At 37.6% G+C, this 25,616-nt stretch overlaps 1 protein-coding gene across 1 annotated transcript in view; it reads right to left on the reverse strand.

Moving 5' to 3' along the window:
* Positions 1-224: 224 nt before the first annotated feature.
* gtf3c2 (general transcription factor IIIC, polypeptide 2, beta) overlaps positions 225-25,616 on the reverse strand; it is a 35,393-nt gene continuing 10,001 nt past the window's right edge. The window contains exons 10-19 of the mRNA XM_079830848.1: positions 18,279-18,390; positions 12,783-12,814; positions 11,860-11,989; positions 11,604-11,748; positions 7,400-7,561; positions 7,213-7,300; positions 7,007-7,126; positions 6,762-6,926; positions 4,692-4,799; positions 225-2,187 (exon numbers count right to left, since the gene is read on the reverse strand). Coding sequence (XP_079686974.1) covers positions 1,966-2,187; positions 4,692-4,799; positions 6,762-6,926; positions 7,007-7,126; positions 7,213-7,300; positions 7,400-7,561; positions 11,604-11,748; positions 11,860-11,989; positions 12,783-12,814; positions 18,279-18,390 — 1,284 coding nt within the window. The 3' untranslated portion in view covers positions 225-1,965. The remainder of the gene's footprint in view (positions 2,188-4,691; positions 4,800-6,761; positions 6,927-7,006; positions 7,127-7,212; positions 7,301-7,399; positions 7,562-11,603; positions 11,749-11,859; positions 11,990-12,782; positions 12,815-18,278; positions 18,391-25,616) is intronic.

A 25,616-nucleotide genomic window follows, 5' to 3' on the forward strand; every position in this document is an offset into this window, starting at 1 on the left:
ATGAACTGAAAGACATTAATGTTGTTCTGTGGAAACTGTAAATAATCGACATGATTATTTTCGTCGTGCCTCAGATTTGTGGATGTGTATATAAACGTGCTTCTTGTATAAACTTGTCTGTCTATAGAAGTACTGTGTGTAAATGTTTTACAGTTATCCTGTATGTGACCACATAAAACCACTATATAATAGAAATGAATGATGGATATTTAATTTTTACATGCTTTTAATTTTATATGTGTCACATAACGTGTATGATTTTTGTAAGCTGTAATAAAATCATGTAAATCAAACAAACTTGCACTGTCTCCCACATTAATAATTACATCACGAGTTGATAATTAGTGGTACTGCAAACGAGCAAATTTATCTGAAATGATGAAAGATAAAATTACACTTTTGGTAGCTGTAAACAATCCAGTAATCTAAAAAGAAATATAGTTTACAAAGTATGCCTGTTCACTGACAAAACATCTCAAATCTACCATATCCAGAGCCTTACAGTGAGACATTTAAATCAACACACTAAATTGAAATCAACTTCAGACATAAACGGCATATAATAAGCTTCTTTATTTAATCTTATCTGAGTGGCACCTCTCTAGATTCCCTCACATGTAATTGAAGTCATGAATTATGAGGCAGATATTAAGGTGCATCTGAACGAAATGAGTGCTATTTGTTCTGGGACAACATTAACTCACACGCAGACTATCAACAGAATGACGCCCTTTACAACTCTGGCTAAACCTGAGTAAGAAGAAAGCACAAGCCGGAAAAGTCTTTAAATGGGGGTGGGGAAATAACAACATAAAGGACAAGAAAGCTCAAGATTCAGTATTAAAGGAATAGTTTTGCCAAAAATGTACATTTTGGCAATCCCTCGTGCCGTTTCAAAACTGGATGACTTTATTCCTTTTGTGAAACACAAAAGAAGAAATATTCACAAATGTAATGCGCACTCTTTTTCATATAATGCAGGTAAATGGGGATCTGGGCTGTCCATATAACTAAATGTCCATATAACTGAAATACTTCAATAGTAGTTCAATATGAACAGAAACAGACCCAAATTTAAGTTATTCCCATATAATCTCCTACATTGTAGCTCTCATCTCATTTACAATGCGGCACTGTGATTGGACAAGTAATCGTCAATGATCGGTCACCTTGCATTGATGTCAGAGCTAACGTTGTGTTTAAATACTCCATATTTGAATATATGTAGATGTGGACAGTGAATGGCAAGATTGCATTAAATTAAAGTGTGGCTTCTAAAGATTTTATTAATATTAACATTTTGGTGATTTTTGGTGTCATTTTGGAGCTTGGGTGACCTTACATTTTCCTTAAATGCAAATACATTCTTCATAATTTCTGTTTTCCTGTTTCACGGAAGAAATAAAGTCATACATGTTTGAAAGGACACGATGACGGCGTTACATTTTTGGATGAACTACTCCTTTAAAATTGAGATTCATGGTCAGAAATGCTAACAGTAAAAACAACAGATTGTGATATGATAGATAAAAGAACAGGCTAGCAAATAGCAAAGATCCAGTCCAATGTTTTCGCACGACATGTAGAGACTGTTATGTTTGATCACAATATAACACTGAACTGGAACAGGAGGTAACGGAGAATATAGCTTCTCATAAATGAAACGGGTATTTAGAAGTACAGATGATTTCATTGCCCACACAAGCCTAAAAACATCACAACCTTCCTGTCTGAGCTTCACACCAGTGCAAAGAAGTTGAAAAGATTTCCCTCTCTGTACAGCGCTAAAAACGAAACGCACAAAAATATAAAAACGTGAATGTACAGTAGCTTGTATCAAAATAGTTTTTGCTTCTTTCATTATAAGTTAGCGATAAAAAGTGGGTGTATCGGTCGTCTAAAAATAAAAGTCCAAAAGTCTCAGCCTATTACGACATCAAAATCCATTTTAAGATAGAGCTGAGACTAGCGCACTTGAACGGTATCCGCTGTGCTGTGACGCACGGTTGTCACAGAGTCATCCGGCTCCTGAGACTGGAACATGGCGCTGAACTGGGCTTGAGCCTCATGCAACTGCTTGAGCATGACAGAGCAGCTCAGTCCACGCGCACAGTTCACACGCACCAAACCCGACTGACCGCCCGACAACACCCAGTTGTATGCATCCATGTTAGGGTTAAAACGGACCTGAGAAAGAGAGAGAGAGAGAGAGTGTAAAACATTTCTTAAGTAGATAGTTTGCATGTCACTGATTTGCATCATTCACATCACTTAAGTGGTGAGTAGCTTGCATTTGGCTCTTGGTTAATGTTCATTTTGGCCCCTGTGTATATACATTTATGGTCTGAATCTCTACTCAGATTAATTAATCGGTTTAACCTTCTGTTCCTGCATGTCCTCTGTGGGTCACTGCACTATACCGCCAGCAATAAAGCATTTCAGCACAGCTCTAATCGCTCTGTGCATGTGGCTCTGCTGAACAATAAACACTTCTCCTGCTGGAAGACATCCAGTTCTGCCTTTAACTTCCTCCTTGGCCACAGTTATTTCCAAAATTGGATTGAAGGGAGTATATTTAAACTTTTAGATTTTGTTTACACTACAGTAAGTATGAACTACCAATGAACAGTTATATTTTATTATTTGACATTAACAAATATTAATACTGTAACAAATGTATTGCTCATTGTTAATGAATGTTAGTTAATGTGTTAACTTATTGGACCTTATTGTAAAGTGTTACAAAAAAATTTAAATAAAAAAATATATATAATTACCAATAAGGCATAACATTATGACCTAATATTGTGTTGGTGCCCTATTTGCTGTCAAAACAGCTCTGACCCGTTGAGGCATGGACTCCACTAGACCCCTGAAGGTGTGCTGTGGTATCTGGCACAAAGATGTTAGAAGCAGATCCTTTAAGTCCTGTAAGTTGCGAGGTGGGGCCTCCATGGATCGGACTTGTTTGTTCAACACATCCCACAGATGCTCGATTGGATTGAGATCTGGGGAATTTCGAGGCCAAGTCAACACCTCAAACTCGTTGTTGTGCTCCTCAAACCATTCCTGAACCATTTTTGCTTTGTGGCAGGGCACATTATCCTGCTATAAGAGTCCACAGCCAGCAGGGAATACCGTTTCCATGAAAGGGTGTACATGGTCTGCAACAATGCTTAGGTAGGTGGTACGTCAAAGTATCATCCACATGGATGGCAGGACCCAAGGTTTCCCATCAGAACATTGCCCAAAGGATCACACTGCCTCCACCGGCTTGCCTTCTTCCCATAGTGCATCCTGGTGCCATGTGTTCCCTAGGTAAGTGACGCACACACACCCGGCCATCCATGTGATGTAAAAGAAAATGTGATTCATTAGACCCGGCCACCTTCTTCCATTTCGTCCAGTTCTGATACTCACTGTTGGCGCTTTCGGTGGTGGACAGGGGTCAGCATGGGCACCTTGACTGGTCTGCGGCTATGCAGCCCCATACGCAAAACAAACTGCGATGCACTGTGTATTCTGGCACCTTTCTATCAGAACCAGCATTAACTTCTTGAGCAATTTGAGCTACAGTAGTTTGTCTGTTTGATCGGACCACCCAGGCCAGCTTTCGCACCCCACGTGCATCAATGAGCCTTGGCCACCCATGACCCTGTCGCCGGTTCACCACTGTTCCTTCCTTGGACCACTTTTGATAGAGACTGACCACTGCAGACCGGGAACACCCCGCAAAAGCTGTAGTTTTGGAGATGCTATGACCCAGTCGTCCAGCCATCACAATTTGGCCCTTGTCAAACGCTCAAATCCTTACGCTTGCCCATTTTTCCCGCTTCTAACGCATCAACTTTGAAGACATTTTTTTCACTTGCTGCCTAATATATCCCACCCACTAACAGGTGCCGTGATGAAGAGATAATCAGTGTTATTCACTGCACCTGTCAGTGGTCATAATGTTATGCCTGATCTGTATATTATTATTTTTTTTCATATTTTACAAATTATAATATCAGAAATGTACTCTATACATAGCAATAAAAATAAGCCAGTACATCAATAAAATGCAACTGGTCTTTTCTTACAATCCTTATAACCATGATCAAATGTTTCATTGCGCAGTGTGTTCTTCAAATAAACCCACCATCTCAATCTACACAGGCTGCGCTTTCCTGTTCTCCTCCCATCATCCACTCTAGATCCGGAGTGACATTTTCCTAATTTTACAGGCCATTAGCTTCTGTCCATCTTCTTGCTTAACTCTCAGTAAACCACCACCACCTCTCTGTCTCTCTCTCTCTCGCAGTGCTTCCACTACTACATACAACTATAGCTACAACTATAGCAAGTAACAATATATCAAGGTGATTGCTGATGGATCACCTTATGTGGAACACATTTGGGGTCAAAATCTTATATCACATGGTAAGTATTCTGATATGAGAATCTGTACGCCACAATTTACACAGCTCTCTGTGTAAATTGGTTTATGGTAGTCCCACCTGTGGTCTAGTAGGTGGTGAACTACTACTAAAAATTCTGCTGGGATTTCACATGGTTATCCTGGCATAAAACAAGCATCAGAAGCAGCTGGCATCCAGTTTTTCAGGGTATTTCACAGCTCTACACTAATAGATGTCAGCAAGGGCCGCAGCTGGGCTTGTTTGCCGTTTTATAGATAAATGTGATCTCACCTTGTAGAGTGCACTCAATGGCATCTGGTCCACTTTAGCGACACCTTTGACCTCATTTTGATGCAGGTGCTTCATCATGGGCCGATTTTCACACTTAGCAAAGTTCCCCTGAGAGAGAGGAAAAAACAAGGTGTGAACACCAACTCCAGAGTTAAAGGTGCACTGTGTAAATTTTAGCGGAATCTAGCGGTGAGGTTGCGAATGGCAACCGCCCACCGCTCACCCCTCCCTTTCGAAGTACGTAGAGAAACTACGGTGGACAAAGATGTCGTCGTCTGAGACAACAGAGAGTAGCTGGCGCTCTGTAGAGCAGTTTGTCCATTTAGGACTACTGTAGAAACATGGCGGTGCAAAATGGTGACTTCACTGTAAGAAGACCCGCGGTGTATGTAGATAGAAATGGCTCATTCTAAGGTAATAAAAATATTACGGTTCATTATGTGAATGTCTTTATACACCACTGAAAACAGTTATGTATATTATATTGCATTTCTGTCAAAAGATCCTCATAAATACCACACACTGCACCTTTAAGAGAGCGCTAGATAGAATGTAAGGTTACCACCATTTATTATAGCGGGTATAGTCAACTACTTCACATTACAATCCATGTCACGTTTAAAACTTTACAATCTCATAATTCGATCGCGACTGAATCCCAGTATGTCTAGTCTCAATCTGTCTCACAGTTTGAATTACTTTTGTACTGTACAGTGCATCATTGGCAATGTTCACACAGCAGCAGAAAAAAGGTGGTCACTCAGGTTTGGAAAGCTAAACATGACTGTGTTTATACACTATTTGGGTATTAAAGGAAAATGACAAAAAGCGTAAGGATTTCAGTTCAATCAATTACCAATCCTCACACAAGGTTATTGCCATGCTTCAGAAGACTAGGAATTAAAGATGGGCAGCTACCGTTAATAATTATTTTCATGATATGGCCGATAAACAATACATGTATGGTATTAATAATATAAATAATAATAATTATTATTATTATAATTTTTATTAATGTGACTAAATAAAAAAAAACAAGACACAAACTATTATTATATATGTGTACGATCTAATATCACCCAATACATTGAAATTTCTATTTTCTGCCTAATACATTTATGCATTTGCATTTAAGGTATGCATTTGATCAATTCATGCATTCCCTGGGAATCAAACCCATGACCTTAGTGTTGCTAGCATTCTGCTTTACTATTAATGCATTAAAAAAGAAAACTCTTCCCAACTACTGCAGTTTATCCAACAGTGGTCATAGAGCAGTGTTATCATTCAGACCATTGTTCTTTTCCTGCCTGAATCTGTGTGTTTGTGCAAGGATGACTGAGGAGAGTTCAATTAACCCAATTCAAACAGCTCTTGCCTGCTCCAGACACTGGCCTCAAAGCGGACATGTGCAGCGTGCCATGGATGGACGGACGGATGGGGGTGGAGCGCTGGAGCGTGAGACGGCAGAACAGATGGAGCATCTCTGTGAGGGGGGGTAGGCCTCCAGGCGGGTATGACTTTAAATTAATGAAGGGTGCAGAACTTAATCAACATATAACCCATGAGATGCGGGATGAGTCTCAAAGGGATACGAGAGAGAGGGGTGCCACGACGCTAACACGCAGACAGCACTCCTGGGCTCTCGACTTTTGTCTCCTGCACTCGCTCAGGTGTGCTGGGAAAATAACTAAGCAAATAAATCCAGTCCGGCCACGGCCCCTGCACAATCCGCGTGTAATGATCTGTGGAATAGGCTGCAGTACACAGTAGCTATCACACACAGATCATACACACACTGCCACGATCATATACACACACACACACACACACACATTAGTGAGGCCCCTAATGGATTTTTACATGGTCTTGCAAACACATACATACTAGGCAACTTCATAGACACAGTGAAATAACATAGCTTATGTGACAACAAAAGATCAATACTCTCAAAATCTCCTTTCCTACATCATCTCCCAAGCACAGAGATGTGTCATGAAGAAAACTGCTCAACGGTGATGAAATTAAACAATGATTGCACAAAAAAAATCATGTTTTTGAGTTTCTCACCAGGTCCAAGTCGTGAAAGTGGAGATAGTACTTTCTGACTGCTCCTTTGTAGGTCAATGGCTCCTTCCCAGGATTATTTGTAGGGTTTTCCATTTCCTCCTCCTGTTCCTCATCTCCAGGCCTCTGACCGGATTCAAACTGGACCATGTCAGTCCTGTACACTGACTGTGGGGATTAAGCAAAATGTTCAATGTTAATTCAAGGCTCTAATATGCGGGAATTCAATTAATGATAAAGAAACGTACATATCTCCGTCGTCTGATAGTGCTGGGGTCAATATCCATTTCAGGAAGCAAACTAAATAAGCAATCTCCTCCATTGTCCGCAACAGCAAAAGCATTCATCCAATCAGACATAGACAGGCTCTGAAAGAGAGAGTCGTTTTATCATTATTAGACAATTTTGACTCTGTTTAACCATGTAAAGACAATCTTGTGAAACATCAACATACCCAAATAGTGGCTTTTCTAGGACACACAAAGTGAGGCTTAATTCCAAGGTAACCTGAATCGAAATAATGGATTCCATGTTGCCCAAACCTACACAAAAGCAAAGGAAAAAGATGATTTAATAAAAATCTAAATACTATGCCTGACTTAATATCATATATTCAGAAGAGCAAAAATTTGTGGACTCACGTGGCAAAGCAACACTCTTGAGCCATCAGGAAGCCGCTCCAAAAGAGGGGCCAATACACTTCAGGGGACAGGCAGCGCTTTACTGCCAAAAGAGGCACGTAGGTTTTCCTCACGTCCCACATTTTAGCCATGCGATCATCTCCGACTGTCACCAACAAGTTACTGCCCAACAACAGTAGATAAAAACATGCGTTTTCATACCTCATCACACTTACAGATTGATAATTTTAAAGATATTCACTCTCCCAGTACACTAGCGTTCAAAAGTTAAAGCGAATATTGTGAAATATTTTGACATTAAAATAACCATTTTCTATTTTAATATATGTTCAAATATAATTTATTCCTGTGGTGGCAATGCTGAATTTTCATGTCACATGATCCTTTAGAAATCATTCTAATATGCCGATTTGGTGCTAATTTTGAAAACAGTTGTTCAGCATAATATTTTTTGTGGAAACTGATACATTTGTGTCAGGATTCTTTGTTGAATAGAAAGTACAAAAGAACAGTATTTATTTGAAATATAAATATTTTTTAACATTATAAAAGTCTTTACAGTCACTTTTGATCAATTTAATGCAATTTTGACTCCAGATGCTCTCCTCTGAGCATCTGGACAGTAAAAGGGCAGAAGAGACAGCTGATCCCCCTCAAGCCCTCTTGCTTGAAATTGGGTGCATCGGCTGCTCGATTACAGCAAAAATCATGATTATTTTTGGTCAATATTGAAATCAAGATTATTTAACACGATTATTGGAGGGCGATATGATTAAAGTCTCATTTCACGATATGAGTCATTATATATGTCAATGAAATTTCACAATTATATATACTTAAGCAAAAACTAATACTGTTAATTAATTTAAGAAAAATATCTTAAAAATTGTTACATAAGAGTGTAATTACATACACTAAGTAAACAGTCAGTAATACAATAAGAACAAAGAAACCAATTACAAACAAAACGGACAAATAAATACAACCAGGGCTTGAAATTAACTTTTTTGCTCAACAGCCACTGTGGCTAGTGGTTTTCCAATATTTCCATTTTCACTGGCCACAATTTTATTGTTAGGAAATTTGTTGTTGGCTATATGTCTTTTTCTTCTCCCATAAGGACATGGAAAGCTGCCGGCCCTGACAGGCACCATACTAAAGAGCTGCAAAGAATAACTGAGCCCGGTGTTCAGAGGACCGTTTCAGAAATCACTTGACACACACAGAGTCCCGAAGATATGGAAAACAGCGGAAATTTGACCACTTCCTAAGAAACCCAAACAAGTTAGACTGAATGATTTTATACCAGTGGCACTCACTTCTGTTGCTATGAAGTGTTTTGAGCGGATTTTTTTAAATCGTCTAAAACCACAAGCCCAAGCCTACATGGACACATTATAGTTTGCTTATAGAGAGAAAAGGGGTGTGGAAGATGCTTTTTCAACCCTCCTAAATGGAATTTACAAACACCTTGAAACACCTGCCTCTCATGTACACATCCTGTTTGCAGACTTCTTTTCAGCTTTCAATACCATCCAGTGACACATGTTGATAGAAAAGCTGACAAACATGGGTGTAAACCTCACTCTTGTAAAGTGGATTCAGGACTTTTTAACAGGCAGACAACAGTGAGGGCGGGTCACAGTCAGTCAAGAACCATCATGACAAACACGGGAGTGTCTTATCACCATTGTTATTTATTTACTCCTACATGCATTGCACGTACATCTCTGCTTTGTTGTTTATTATGAGTGTGCAGATTTTAGTGAGTGAGAGTGCGCTCTGAACAAAACTCTGGCTAATCTGAACACCTCTGATTATTAGCCATTGCATTCATTAACTCAACAGAATCGCGTGTGATTGGTTATAATGCACAACACGATTATAACAGCGAGCGACTGTGTGATATGCCACTGCTGAAATCCACCTGCAAATGGCGGGTTGGCGGGTGTTAATGTCAAGCCCTGAATACAACAATTTAAATCAGTTCATGTGAGTACAGTGGTTCAATATTAATATTATAAAGCGACAAGAATATTTTTGGTGCACCAAAAAAACTAAATAACTGATTCATAACGCTCCGAAGCTTCATGAAGCAGTGTTTTGAAATCGGCCATCACTATACAAGTCGTTATTTAGTTTTTTGGTGCACCAAAAATATTCTCGTCGCTTTATAATATTAATATTGAACCACTGTACTCACATGAACTGATTTAAATATGTTTTTAGTACATTAATGGATCTTGATAGAGGAAAAGTCATTAATGGCTATGCAGCAAAAATATCTTAATTTGTGTTCCGGCATGAGGGTGAGTAATAAATGACATTATTTTCATTTTTGGGTGAATTAACCCTTTGATTACAGTGTAACAGTGGCTGTTTCAGAGGAATGGGAGTAGATGCAGCAAACATTTATTCAAACAAACATAAAAGTAAATCAGGCAAAACTGATAAATCCAGACACGGCTCGGGAAAGCAAACAAAACTGTCAACAAGTGAGCACAAGTAACATCCATAGAAGGACAGGATCTGACAAAGAACACAGGAAACACAGGGGTTTAAATACGCAGGGGCAAACAAGCTTAACAAGTTAACAAGACACACAGAGGGAAGACTAATCAAAGAACTAACCAACAAGAAAAACAAAAAAATAACTACAAAATAAAGCACAGGAAACACCGCAACGTAAAAGTCCAAGGACAGACACAGAGGACGTGACAGACAGACAGCAGCAGGAATATTAGGCTGCTGTCACTTTAAGAGCTAATGCACGGATCCAATATGCTGTTGCACATGCATTTTCTTTTTCAACTGTGTAGGTTTACTTAATACATAATCCACTGTGTTTACGCGAATACTCTCCAAAAAGGCATTTTGACATTTTTGTGTGTACACCGCCTAGGGAACAGCATCTCTTTTGCGGCTTAATGTGCTTTTAATATCAAAAAACACATCCAGCAGTTTAGCAACAGCAGACTGAATTTTACAACACTCACTTATTTGGCTGATTTGGATGTTAAGTTTGGGCTTTTAGGGAGTGAAGTAAAGGAAGGTGCTCTGGACGGAATGTGACAGCGGCACAATAATCGTTATACCTCAATTATCTTGTTTTCATAATCGTTGAAAACCAAAATTGAAATAAATTACATTTCAATCGCACAGCCCTAGTGAACGCATAAAAATCGCAACCCTTCAGAGCAACGACGCACTGAGACTTAAGCTTTTTCTGAGGTTTATGTGTGTCTGAATTCTACAGAAGTCACATTTTAAGAGCCTAAAGCACAAGAAGGAAAAAAACTCATCAAAACAGAAGAAATCTCCACTTGGTTTCACTAGCCCCCTGTGGGGCAGTGGGATAGGGTGTCATTTTCCAAATGAACTTCTCTAATGCCACTTACAGCAGTCTCTTATAAGGTCACAGCGCTCTAAAATTAAATGCTAAGAACAGGCTATTGAAACTACTGATGCTGAAACAATGTGTGATGCTGAAATATATTTGATATAGACTGCTTCTCTGTTGCTAAATGAGAAAACTCCATGGGCGGCTGTTTGATATTCATGTATGCCATTAGCTGTATGGTATTCATGCTATTTAAATACACCTCGAATAACAATGAAAAATACTAGGTTAGCATAACAAAAAGTTTATAATCTGGTAAGGTCAAGAATGTCCTTTATTAAACACACACTACCATTCAAAAGTTTGGGGTCTTTAAGTCATGCAGCAATACTGTGAAATATTATTTCAACATTTAAAATAAAGAGTTTTTTTATTTTAATATATTTTAACATGTAATTTATATCTGTGGTAGTAAAACTTTTCAGCATCATTACTCCAGTCTTCAGTGTCACATGATCCTTCAAAAATAATTATAATATGCACATGCTGATTTGGTGCTCAAGAGACATTTCTTATCAATGATGAAATAAGTTGTGCTGCATAATATTTTTGTGGATACAATTTCTTCAGGATTCTTTGATGAATAGAAAGTTCAAAAGAACAGCATTTATTTGAAACCGTTTTTTTTTTTGTGACATTATAAATGTCACTGTCACACTTGATCAAAATAATGTGTTCTTGCTAAATTATTTCTTTCAAAAAATTGTAGCCAGCCATGTTCGGAAGAAATCTTTACCAATCAAATAAAGCCAACCTCAAGTCCACACCAAAATATCAGACTACTACACTACAGATGATTCTCACCTCGAGGCTTTGCACCAGCTCAGGGTTCGGATGTTCTCGTCATGGGCATGAAAACAATGGTAAGGGAAGAGAGACACAACTCCATCTGGAGACCTGACTCTCAGTAGTGTAGACTTACTAGCAATATCCCACAAACCAACCAGACCTGGAAAAGAGAAGGTGAAGTGAAACCTCACAAACGTAAAATATTGCAAGATATTTACATTCTACAATTCTCTTTAGAAGAAAAAAACCTATAGACAAAACATGACATCACCATCATAGAAGCCGGCTGCCAAGAGGTTATGTGGCTTGACATGGAGCCAATCCATAGCAAAGCACAGGCCACTTTGACCTTTATGATCTGCCTGGTTGGAGCCCATCTTCAAAGAAAGAACCTTCTTCACCTGCAAAAACACACCGCCATAAAACTGGTCATATAACACTGATCTAGAACACTTCATCCATCTGTAATAATTACAAAATCAATAGTATACATAATTCATGGTTCCCATAGATTACCACATATTAATTTCCTAATTTTTTTTTAATAAAAATTGTAAATATAATTTTTTTTCTTAAATATTTATATGCATGTGTGTGTAAATATATATATATATATATATATATACACTGTATACATAATTATACACAAACACAAACTTTTATTTTGTATGCGATCGATTTGACAGCACTAATATGTGTATGTACATGTATATGCACTATAGAAATTCCTCTGCTATTTCAAGGTAAATAACGGTTTAAAATTTGCTCAATAGTCATTAATTATATAAAGCCATTTCCTTCTGCCATTATCCAAAAAAGTTTGGATTAATCCTAAACTCTACACTCTAACATTTCGTTTGAGGAGGTCCTTCTACCATGACAGCTAATTTCCAGAAGATCATCTCTGGGATGCTTGAAAATGTTACGTAGACACTAGACAGCCCATAAAATGGCCCAGAGGAGCCATACCAGAACAGTTTTAGTGAAAAGTCACTTCAACTGTGAAATTGAGCTACAGTGAAAATGACACGTCGGATTCAAGCAAACATTACAATGATCTCTACCTTTACGTCAGTTGCTTTAGATCTGATGCAATGAATGTGTAATATGTCACTTAATGTGTGGAATGAAACAAAGACTGAGGTCTTATCTGTGAAAATAAGAAGCATGCTGGCAAAGTGGATATTGACCTACCCGGCATATCAGCGGTGCTTGGCTGGTTTCTCCTATTGGAAAACACATAAATGTGTTCAATGCAGTGCACTTATAGATAGGAGCATTACTATTCAACACGACGACTGCATTTATCAAGAAAAACAATCAAAGGAACAAAGATCAAATGGCATGTGCTTAACTGAAATAATGTAAAGTATAAACAAGCAGCAGTTTAATGTCATCATTTAAAGGGGTCAAATACAGTGCATTTTAACTTATACCTGATGGGATTTGTTTTGTGTAAAAAACAGTCATAATTTAGTTTATCACCATTTTCCACTTGCTCCCTTGGACTATTAGAATCAAATGAGCTGTTATGCTTTTAAGGGGATGAATTTACATAAATAAATTAAAAAACCCTTAGAAGAGGATTTTATAGCGCTGATTGCTACAAACAGCAACACCACTAAAAATAAATAAAAATACTTAAAAAAAAAAAAAAACATTAAATACATACAGACCCATCTCTACTCTGCAACTAGCCAGTGGTAAAAATCTACTAAATCTACAAAACTACTAAAAACTTATGCAATCAGTCTCATTTTTTGTTCAAGAAAGATTTTCCAAGTTCTTTAAACAGTGATTCATATATTCATATGAGAATATAAAACAAAAGAGAAGTGCAAGAGGTGGTGAATGGAGTCACATGTATGAAACTGTGTGCGTCTATGCACAGACACTGTGTGCATGGAGACAGAGTGTGTGTGTGTGTATGTGTGTATGTGGGTAGAGGGCAGAAGTGAAATATTGCCGCATGGCTTTAGGTCGGAGCCATACAGAGCAGTGACGGGTCGATCAGGTCGATAAAGCATCGCACCTCTGATCCACTCATCCTGGCAGCGTGGCAAACAGCCCTGACCAGGGGCCCTTTCTCCAGGCTGACTAAGGTCTTTTTGATTGACAGGCCAGGAGGAAACGGGTGTCAGGTATTCGGCTGAAATTCATGGCCTCAAAAACTAACAAGTGTGTAGCGATGCATCTTTTTTGTCATTTCAATTATAGATCCTTGTCTGATGAAAACAAGCCAGTAAATTATCTCCATTGAGAAGGGAGGAGTCAGCGTCTCTCTCGTCACATTTTGCGGGACACCCTTTCACTCCAAAGAAAACCTATTTATAATTATCTACCATAAACCTTCCGAACCCAAGACCATAATGGAAAGTGGGAATCTGGTTAACAGTTTTAACACTAGCTTTTTGAAACTTGTCCTAGAATTGCTACTGCGAGTACTTTTTAAATCAATAGACAAACCAATAATAAATCTACAGCACTAAATTGTTCAAACGAATGTTCATGTGATCTATATAATAAAATTTAAAAAATTATATAAAATTAGAACAAAATGTTTAATAAACAAAAACCAATAAAAAGGAATAAAAAGAAAAATTAGAACAAAAACTATAAAAATACTAAAAAATAAAATAAAAAAGACAATAAAAAAATTAATAAGATGACAATAAAAATAAATAAATAAACAAAAACCAATTAAAAAACAACTTAAACTAAATAAAAAAGTAAAAAACAACCAATAAAAAGATAAAACCAATATAGAAATAAAATAAATATTAAAAAAAGCTTATATGCACAATAAATATTGACAAAATATTAATAAATTACCCCCAACAAATAAAGACATTAAAAACAACAAAAGAAGCAAAAAAAAACAAACAAAAAAACAAAGAGAACAAAAACCTAAATAAAAACCTATAAAACATAAAAGCAAAAACAAATTAATAACAAATTAAAAACCAAAACATTTTGATAAAAATAATAATTTAGTATGTTTATCTCATGGGGACCGCTGGCTAGTTCTCACAATGTAGGTGATCTCAGGTTTATAATGTAATATAAACCAACACACACACACAAACACACACACGCCAAAGAGCAGGTCTGAGGTCTGTCAGAAGGATTGTACGTCCAGTAATGAAGTTTAATTCCCTGAGTGAGCAAAGGAGTTCTTGGCCAGAGCTCATTGCCGTGTCACTGACCAAAGACTCCAGGAAAGCGATTCCAGTAAGAGTCACAAACAGGGCCACGAACAGCCTGTCAACAGGAAACTGTTTACAAGGCCATCCCACAAGCAGTGTGAAGCTGTATAACTGGTGGAGTATGAGAAGCAATTTCTGTAGTAATAATTAGAAAATACAAGAGGAATACAAAAAGCAGCGAGAGAAGGAATAGCTTTGCAAAGGTCATTGAGCACTTTTTTACTCGAACAACATCCAGCCATTCCTTCAGAATCCACAACACAGAGAAATGCTGGTACAGTACAGTACCCATTTCAGTCAAGAAAGATCACAGTGATCATCTTTCAACATCATTCAAAAACACACATTCAACCAGGATTTCTTATTCTCAAATTCCCTTTTAAATTCAAGACTCAACATCAGGAACAATTGACGCTCACCAACAGCTTCAGTCCTTTAAGAGAAAGGTCTTTAAAGAAAGCATTTGTTACATCCAAACAGTTCTTCTAGCCTCAGGAAAGTGTAATTAAGAAAGCATTAAAGCTTAGAGTAGGATCAATGAATTAGAAGCTTGCAAACAGGGAGAATAAGACACTGGCAGCACTGAAGAAACAGAGACGGTTCATTAATGAACGTGGGCAGTTGGCTTCTTATCTCTACTGGAGCAGGGCCCGAGTCTACCACACAGAGGGCCCCTGAGGGACCAGAAGGATGGATCATATCACTACTCGATAACTAGAGAAACCTAGTACAAAAGCTGAATGTCTGAATGATGAATAGTGAGGACGGTCATGAAATTGCCCCTGTTTACTAAGTGGACGGTTTATTACTCATTCTGTGGTATGGGAATGAGGATGTGCATAAAATGGATTTAAAAGTGTTAATTGTCCAGACCTGGAAAAGAAACACACACACACACACACACACACACACACACACACAAACACACACACACACAATTTAAAATTCCATTATAATTCCAGGATTTCAATGGCCATGAGAACCCTAAATTAATATTGTTTTTCTTGATTAAACTAATTAAATAATAATTTTTATTATTAAATTTTATTGAAAATATTCTTTTTTTTTTAAAATTATATTCACTACTGTTCAAAATTTGGGGGTCTGTACATTTACACACAAGTCTCTTATCCCTCCAAGGCTGCGTTTATTTGATCAAAAATACTGTAAAAACAGTAATATTATGAAATATTACAATTTAAAGTTACAAATTAAATCGCAGTGGTATGGAAACAGTTAATGCTTTGCTTCTTACCAGGCTGCAACCTTTCAATTAGCAGCCTTGATCTTTAACAAGTACACTACATAACTCATAAATATATGATCTGCTCTTGAGAAAGGATGGATTGTACAGATCAGTGCTAAAGTGAGATCTCTCTCTCTCACACACACGGTTTTCATGTTTTATAGGGACTTTTTATAGATAAGATTTTTATACTGTACAAACTGTATATTCTATTACCAACCCCTAAATCTGCCCATCACAGGAAATTTTCACATTCTCAAAAAACAATTCTGTATGATTTATAAGCTGCTTTCCTCATGGGGACAAAAAATAAAAAATAAAAATAAAATAGGAAATACCAGGACCACACACACACACACACACACACACACACACACACACACACACACACACACACAATCACTCATACTTGTTTACTCACTATATTAGTGATGACATTATATAGACTTCCAATGATTTTATATCAAGTTAATGAAATTTTCTATCCCTAACCCAATCCCTATCCCTAAACCTACCCATAACAGAAACAAGAGCAAACCACAAGATTTAAATAAAAACATGTTTTGGCCGATTTATAAGCTTTTTTAACTAGTGAGGACCAGTCAAAATGTCCTCACTAGTCGGTAATCATAGTATTTCACTATATAAGTGAGGACATTTGGCCCTCATAAGTGTAGCCAAAACTGTTGACATTCCATAGATGTAATCATTTTTATACTGTACAAACTGTATATTTTATCCCCTAACCCCAAACTAACCCTTCACTGAAAACTTTCTGCATCTTTACATTTTCAAAAAACATCACTTAGTATGATTTATAAGATGTTTTCCTTATGAGGACCAAAAAAAATTCCTCATAACATAGATAGGGTATACATGAACGCACACGCACACGTACACGCACACACACACACACACACACACAGTTTCTTGTTATTTGTCGACACCATTAATGACAGTCAAAAGGATCTTTATGATGATATATAATACAGGTAGAAAGCTATCCGTTAGCAATCCCATTCGTTGTACGCAAACTGAATTCTGTGTGTGACATCACAAACAGCATAATATAATAAAATGCTTGCTATACATGTTTCTTGCAACGAATTTCATTTAGTCAGAAAGACTGATATGTTTGAATGGCCATTGGAAAAATATGGTTTTTGCTTGCAGAACGGTCAATAGCTCATAAAACAGACTCGGCTATGAGGAGCGATCAGTATAACTGTAGATAAGCAACATTTCACTGCTGTGAAAAGGGGGGGCTCTAATCAAACGGCTGAAGGCAGTTAAACTCATATAGGCACTAGACCCTCCCTCCTTTTTTCTAAATCTCTCACAGTGACTGTGATAAATGAGAAGCCCTGGGAGGGTAATCTTTTGCAAACACACACAAACAGTACAGATAATGTGTGTTTAAGAGAATAAAAGAAAAGAGGAAAACAGGGAATGATGCAGTGGATGGCAGGTCATCAGTCTGTTCCCAGCACTCCCTGAGGAGAGGGCATTATGAGCTCCCATGGGACAATCAGCCTACGCAGGCCATTTTATCAGTGCATGTGGCCTTAAGATGTACAATGAAATAAAATAAAATCCCCTGATCCACATTTAAGATCTGAATAGGTTCATAAAATATTTGTTTGATAGCATGCTGTAAAATACTACACCTTAACTAAAATTGTAATTAGACTTACAGGGTAAAATAATAATTATTATTATTATCATCATCATTATTAAATAAGTTAATGAATTCATCTTCCAAACAATTTCAGGAAATTCAGTTTCTGTTCTTAAACTGTTTTCCAATGTTTGTAAAAAGACCATGCAAGATAGAATAGTGTTTGTTTAGTGCTAATAAGAAAAATTCATTATAGCACTTGGCTTGGGACTCTTCTGTCTTGTGCTGCCCTCTTCTGGAAGGATCAACACATTGCATGTGAATTCACTGGGTGTTTCTAAATCCTGAGTGTCCAATCAGGAGTGGCCACCTTCCATTAGAGTTTAGCCTCAAACTGAATTAAACATCTCTACAAGCTAATCAAGGTCTTTAGAATCACTAGAAACTTCCAGGCAGGTGTGTTGGAGCTAAACGCTGCAGGAAGTTGGCCCTCCCAGAGAAGGATTGGACACAAGTGTCACACAGAGTGTTAAAATAGTCAAGTATTTTAAGTGGACCTAATATGGCACCATTAAAGAAATGAGAAGCACAGGCAAATTAATGCGTCACCATTCTCTTACCTTTACTTTGATGGTGTGCTGCAAGGGCTTCTGGGTGTGGAAGACTGTAGACACCAATGGTTCCGTTAGAGAAAGCTGCTGCTAGAAGACCTAATCTAGGCATTTGTGGAGCCTGACAAAAACGAAACCACATTTACATCAATGTACACTACAATCACAATAAAAAAAAAAGATCACAGAAAAAGTATTAAGAGAAGAATGTTCTCACAAACACTAATTCGAAAGCATAATTTTAACAAATTTGTTCAATACAAATGTAAACATTTTTTTAAAAAGGTACACTATGTAACTTTCGCGGTTTAAAAAAACAAAACTGCACAAATGCAAGAATATTGTTGTGGAAGAACATTGTTTTGGTTGTGTGACTGTGAGGATAATTATGACTCAATAGATAATGAACTACAATGAACTCTGTGAGAGAGCTACATATGGCAATTTATCTGTTCAATACCTTACACACCTGTTGAGTAATAAAAACCGGCATTTTCGCATCGCTTTACAACATGGGTCTCAAACTCGCTGTGGCCCCCTACTACTTGACATCAAAGTTTAGTGTTAGTGCAGCCAGCGCGTTGTTCTGAAAAGCACCTTTTTGCTAAGTCGTTGCGTGCATAGATATCCATAATAAAGGCTAGATGTCTCGTCTGCGCTGCTGGCCAATGGAGGTAAACGTCCGCACCTGGCAGCCATCTTGTCACAGGCAACTCGCTCACTCGTAACACTGTTTTCATGGGTGCTTGCACTTTTTAAATAACCATAACTTGCTCAATTTTCTACCGATTTTCAAACTGTTTGGTTTGTTATAAACGTCAGAGATGTAGTTATGACACTGCATACTTGTGTTCATGCAGATCACTCACATTACATCAGGTACCACAGAGCCCTGCCTGTGACAAGATGGCCGCCGGTGATGACGTTAGAGACTCCTCCATAAGACATCTAGCCTTTATTATGGATATCTATATCTCGTGTGTGCCGCGCTTGCTGCCTCCTTTGTGTGTGTGTGTGTGAGAGAGAGTTGGCTCGCCCCTCCCTCATGCAGTATGATTGGTTGACACCGCGTGATTGACAGGAACAGAATGTGACGCCCGTTTCACACATACTCCGTCTGCAGTGTGTATGCGGTGCGTATGCGGTGCAAGAGCAGTACGCGTTGTTGTGCTTTCATATATGCTGCTTTTGCAGCGCGCAACTGATCCGCGGTTGTATACCACAAACACAGCATTTATTCATTTTTTTTTTATATCAAATCCAAAAGTTGTTACTGAACATGGCTTGTCAGAATTGCAATTCTCTTTGTTTACGCTTTCATAGATGCCACGTTTTAACTAGGGCTGTAATCAACCAAAGAAAATCTTGGTCGACTGAAGTCCTGAAATTTTCGACTAAAAATCGACTAAAAATGACGTTAGGAAAAAAAAGTTAAATTAATTAGCTGCGCACTGTGCGCAGTACTTGGTAGCCTTGTTGTCTGCATAAATGAATATAAATAAACATAAAAAACTAGTAGGCTATTTGCAGTATATTAAATAGTTTTTGAGCTGATTATTTTGCACTGAAATGAGTCTGACACACGAGTCTGTCAGCTCTGACAGCGGTGCATCACGTGCACCTGCGCAATATCATAGCCTATGATTTCCCAAAATATAGTACTATTGTCAACTAGATATCATCACAAGAACTTTTGAGGAATATGCAACATAATTTAGACAATTGTTTTTGTCATATGTATTATAATAACTGACAGACAGTATAATTTCAGCCGCTCTGTGCAGCTCGAACATAGGATCAGCTGAGCTCAGCTTCGCGGCTGAGACACGAATAGACTATTAACTTAAAGCTTTTACTCTTAAACACAAAAGGCACGTCCACTTTAATAAAAAATGAATATTTATTAAACAAGCCAGATCAAGAGCAGAAAAAACGCTCTCACAATTAAATAAATAATATAAGTTACAGAAAACTAGCCTTCTTCAATCTGTCTCTCTTCTCCAGTGGGTTGGGCTAATCCAAAAGTGAAAACAATGGGGGTGTTTTGAAGACAGACTGTTAGATGTGAAACAGGGGTGCTCTGAAAACACCCCCATTAGCAATTAATGCTTTCCACCTGTTGAAATGAACGCGGCGCGGCAAAACTGATGAAATGAACGCGGCAAAACGGACAGTACAGATCCACTTTTGCGGCACGACTGAAGCGTGGTGTTGTGACGCTTCCCCTCATGTGTGTGTTGATGGGCGTTCCTCAAGTTTACCGCTATGGGCGTGCGTTTGAGCCAGCGGGGAATGAAAAACAAAGGACCGGCGAGAGACTTCTCTTCTTCGCCAGTTGGTTGGGCTAATCCAAAAGAAGTGAAAACAATGGGGGTGTTCTGAAGGCAGACTGATACCTGTGAAACAGGGGTGCTCTGAAAACACCCCCATTAGCAATTAGTGCTTTCCACCTGATTAAATGAACGCGGCGCAGCAAAACTGATGAAATGAACGCGGCAAAAACTAATTAAATGAACGCTGCAAAAAATCGACCAATCAAAATTTTGGTCGAGCCATAACGTATCGACCAATAATCGACTAATCGACTGGGAGATTACAGCCCTAGTTTTAACGAAGTACATTTTACATTTTTACATTTACAGTTTTATTCAATTCATTACTTTATATTTATATAGCCTAGTAACATTACTTTAGATTTAGCTCACACAAGTGGCAAAACATTTAAACAGTTTATAGCCTATAAACATTTTAAATTAGAGACTTACAATAGGCTATACAAAAACAGCCGACTCTCGTCTTTTCTTTCGTTTTTAAACCCTTTTAAAAGCAGGTCATAAAGACCTTTGTTTTTCCACCTCCAAGAACGTACGAGTACTATCCATTATTTCAAATTTTTTACCTAAATGCTAGATAAGGTGTCGTGTCCTTACTTTACCTGAGAAAAAAACCCATGTGTTGACTTTGAAACAGAGTATATTTTAAATTATATCCATATGTGGTAAAATTACTAGATTTCCCCGTCAGTACATGTTTATTTTAATGCGAACAATGTGCTGTCACTTTAATTCAGCAGTGCAGCACAGAAAAAAATAGACTCGCTACGGAAACGGGCGTGAAGCTGATCAGACAGTTGAAACGAATGTGGTCTAACAGCGCTCGTCAATGTCAAAATGATTGAGATGGCCAATCAAATCAAAGTAGGCGGGGTTTACATTCTCTTTTGGCTCGTGCCGACACAGTTTTCACACACAGACGAATGTCAATCTATCGCTTAAGGCGAGACACTACAGGTGAATAGGGAATTTTTTTTAATTACAAGATATTACTGTGAAACTTCTCCAGTTTATTACTGGCATAAACATAAGAAAAAAATGTATTACACGTTTTGTGTAAATTAATGTTTTAATATGCAAATGAGGCCTTATATACTTAAATATACGCTCATTTACATACTTTTCCAAAAACAAAATCTGGAAATTGGAAAGGACCATGTTTAAAATTCTTGGTTCTATTTGTTGACATGTTAGATGAGAGGGCTTTTACAGAGGGGATTCTGGATATCTTATTTTGTGCTTTAGTAAATTAGAGAATACTGACAATAGCCTTAAAAAATCCATTTTCGCCATGTTTTTTGGAGTTAAAGGACCTATAACTCAGGATAGGAATGATATATCAACAAATCCCTCTGTAAAAGCCTTCAGAATATAGTTCAGTATAAGACTGCTAAAGTTGGTGCTTGTAGGTGCTACTGAAGTGGACATATCTGACTCTGAGTGTGAGAAAAAACTCATTTTGAGAAAACGGCCTTTAAAGTTTTATACGGTACAACTGCACACATTTCTATAAAACCCCCAACCTACAAACAAAATATATATTCAGTTAATTAATATCAGTAGTGTATAATATTTAAAACACGTGGAAATTGATAAATGAATAAATTATTAATAGCAATAGCTATTAGAGAACTACCTTAAGAGAACTACCTTAACAAACGCCAGTCACAAAAACTGCAGATGAACTGTCCCTGTTTGTTGTATTGGTCCATCTATAACTATTGAATCTAATTCTGACGGGGTTTCGTAGTCTAATCTGTTGTTGTTTACTTTCTTTTTACTAGCTGTTGCTACTTGGTCTTTTCTGTGAGCGTTTATGAGCCGATTTCAGCGTTGTCTGCACTTTCTCTCAGGTGGAGAATACACAAGCAATCTGCAGCGCGTGAGAAATTTACATCGACCAATCAGATGTGGTTTTTGGCTGCAAACTTTCGCGGTTGGTTAGTTTTACAAAGGAAATGTCCATGTTTGTATTAGCCAGCGCTGTGTGTTAGACTGAGAGCTTTATAATGATACCAAGCATGACATGTTTCTGTGAATGGAGACGGCACGAGAGATCGTGCTAGAATAACGTTTGATGATTTCAGGTAGAAATCTAAAGGCGCACGGTGACAAAATATAATGAAATAACTACCTTAATGTGTAATGTTGACATTTTTTTTATTTTGACATGAAAGCTTACATGTTAAGGGATCAAACTGGCCCAAAATCTCAAAATTGACCACTGCATGAAAAAACGATGTTTTCACCTGCCGTGTCTCGCCTTAACGCCGTTGCGGAGAGAGACTTTATTCTTTCCGGTGAAATCACAAAACAAAATGCTCTTAATATACAATCATTGATGAATATCTTTGATTTTAATGAAGAGAAAAAGAAAAAAGAAAAAAAAAAAACGATATGAGAACGGATTAGAACCCGGAACCTTTGACACGGTTAACAAGAATTCTACCACCAGACCACTAGGGAATTCAAATGTTAACAGCGGATCTATGCATTATTCACTGATGCAAAGAATCTTGGGACTAATAATATATTTGACGCAAATGAATGGAAATATTGTTTGCAAATAGTCCCAAAAAGATTATTTCCCAAATAGAATTAGACCTAGAATTTCGTTCACTTTCAATTTCGTTTGACCTGGTTACGGCCTTGCTTTGAATTAGTCTATTATTTTAAATAAAATTAAAATCATTCATTATTTCATTATTACATAATGATTTAATTTCTATTAGGGATGCACCGAATCCAGATTTTTGGGGTTCGGCCGAATACCGAATCCACTGGTTAAGATTCGGCCGAATCCGAAACCGAATACCGAATCCTACTCCCGTCCGCAGTCCATTATCACAGTAAACACATTAATGAAGTTAACAACGTCCACAGCAGTGTAGGGATGCTATTGACCAGTTTTGGTCAAGTTTACTAAAGGAAACATTGTCGTGTATGTTCTTCTCGCCGCTATTTCATGATGGTTTATAGAAAAATTACCCCGAGTCGTCCTCTGTCGTTTCAAAGAACAACCCAACGGAGAGCAGGAGGCGCGCGCTAGGGTTGTGACGACATCAAGATGGAGCGCCACCATCGTGATGCCACGCCCCCGTTGCGAGTCTGCAACACACACTAATCCACTTCTATAGTATTAGTTAAACTAAAAACTTAGCAGGAATTGCTCTGTAAATTAAATTGAGAATGTAACTAATGCATATGCGATTTTAAATACTGTAGTCTATGCCAGATAGCCTATATAGCCTACATTTTGAAATCATTTGAGGCTGAAACATCCATAAGCATGCGTGTTTATTTTAGCACTTCCGTCAGTGAAACAACACAGCCTATAAAACAAAAACGATTTTCAGTAAATAATGGTAACCTCAAGAATATATGAAAATTAAATATTAGTTAGAAAAATATTTGATTCATACTATTTCCCCGCAAAGATGCGTCATATAGCCTACCGCTCTGCGCTTTGAGAGGAATAGGACACTGAATATAGGCTACACCTTCTCGAATATCTTCGTCTTCATATATTCTACTGATATTGCAAAGCAACACTTGCTGTAAAAGGTCTGAAGAGCGGATTTTATCTTCCACAGGGTCAAGACATTTAGGCAATGTGATTATTCACTGCCAGAGAAAACGAAACTAAAATCACCGGCGTGTGTGTGAAATGCGCTATTCAAATAAACCAAATGACGCGCCTTAACAAGTTTAATAACAAGAACAAACTGTGTTAAATAAAATTTGAAGTAAAAAGGTATTCGTCCTACAGTGTTTTTTATACTTTACCACAGTAAAGGATGTGAATAGTTATAATAGACTTAATTATAAGCAAACGAAAGGAAGAAACGTGTATAATCCCCTGCGAATGGGTGCGACGCGAGTGAAGAGTTGGGAAAAGAAACGAGATGTCCATGTCCATTGGGATAAAATGGACTAGGCCTATTGTTAAAATTCACGGAAAATCGAGTGACCATATCCAGATAGCAAAACAGAATGAAAAAGTGCTCTCTGATCATTATTTCCTTTCTAGGCTAAACAAAGCTTTGTGCTTCACTCCTGTGGTTATATTCACGTGAAACAGCATTCACATACAAAACACTGGGTTAGTAAAATAACGAAGTTATTTTTTTTTTAAAGTAGAAAATAGTATTTATGTAAAGAGATATAGCCTATTAAAATAAAAAGAGCTCAACTCTTAAGTGGAAGGAACCTATTTTTTCCCCCTCACGTGCAACCTAGCGGATGAATCATTATTTGGGTTAATAAAAATAACGAAATTATGGTTTTAAGAGAATAGTATGCTATATATGTAAAGATATATAGTAGGCCTATATTATCTACCTATTTACCTAATTCCGGTTCTTCAAAGCTAACGGATTCAGTGTATTTTCGTTTTGTCATCTTAATTTGGTAATTATTTAAGTATATATATTTTATTAATTTTATTTATATTTTATCTGATCTATAGATCTATAGGCTGTTTGCACGGTAAAATAAAATACTTTTTGGCTGCTGTCTGTAGATTCCTTCATGCACAACTCGTATTCTCTCGGATGTTTCATATGCAAATGTTTTAACAGCGGCTGTTGTTTAGGGTCCTTGTCATCACGAGACAAATCGGCATTGCAAATTGAACGCGTAGCTCAACTTGAATCGCCTTCTTTTGACTTAAAGTATACTGCCACGTTTTCGGTTCATGAGTTCCATTTTCACTTTCAACAGCGGCGTCATTAAGTTCGACCAGCCGGGCGCGCATAGTGCAAGCCTAGGGTTCGGGTTCGGTGGAAATAAATTCTGAGGTTCGGCAGAAACCGAACCCAGTCAAAAAGCCCAATATTCGGCCGAATCCGAACCCGAACCCTGGATTCGGTGCATCCCTAATTTCTATAAGCTATATTAAAAAGAAGCCTATGTTCTGAAGAACCGTTCATGTTCAAAAGGAAAGTTCAAATTCAGAGGAACAGTCCATGTTCAGAAGAAACATTCATGTTGAAGAACTGTTATTAATAAAAAT

The sequence above is a fragment of the Gobio gobio genome (assembly GCF_949357685.1).
Source record: "Gobio gobio genome assembly, chromosome: 12".
NCBI classification, from domain to species: Eukaryota; Metazoa; Chordata; class Actinopteri; order Cypriniformes; family Gobionidae; genus Gobio; species Gobio gobio.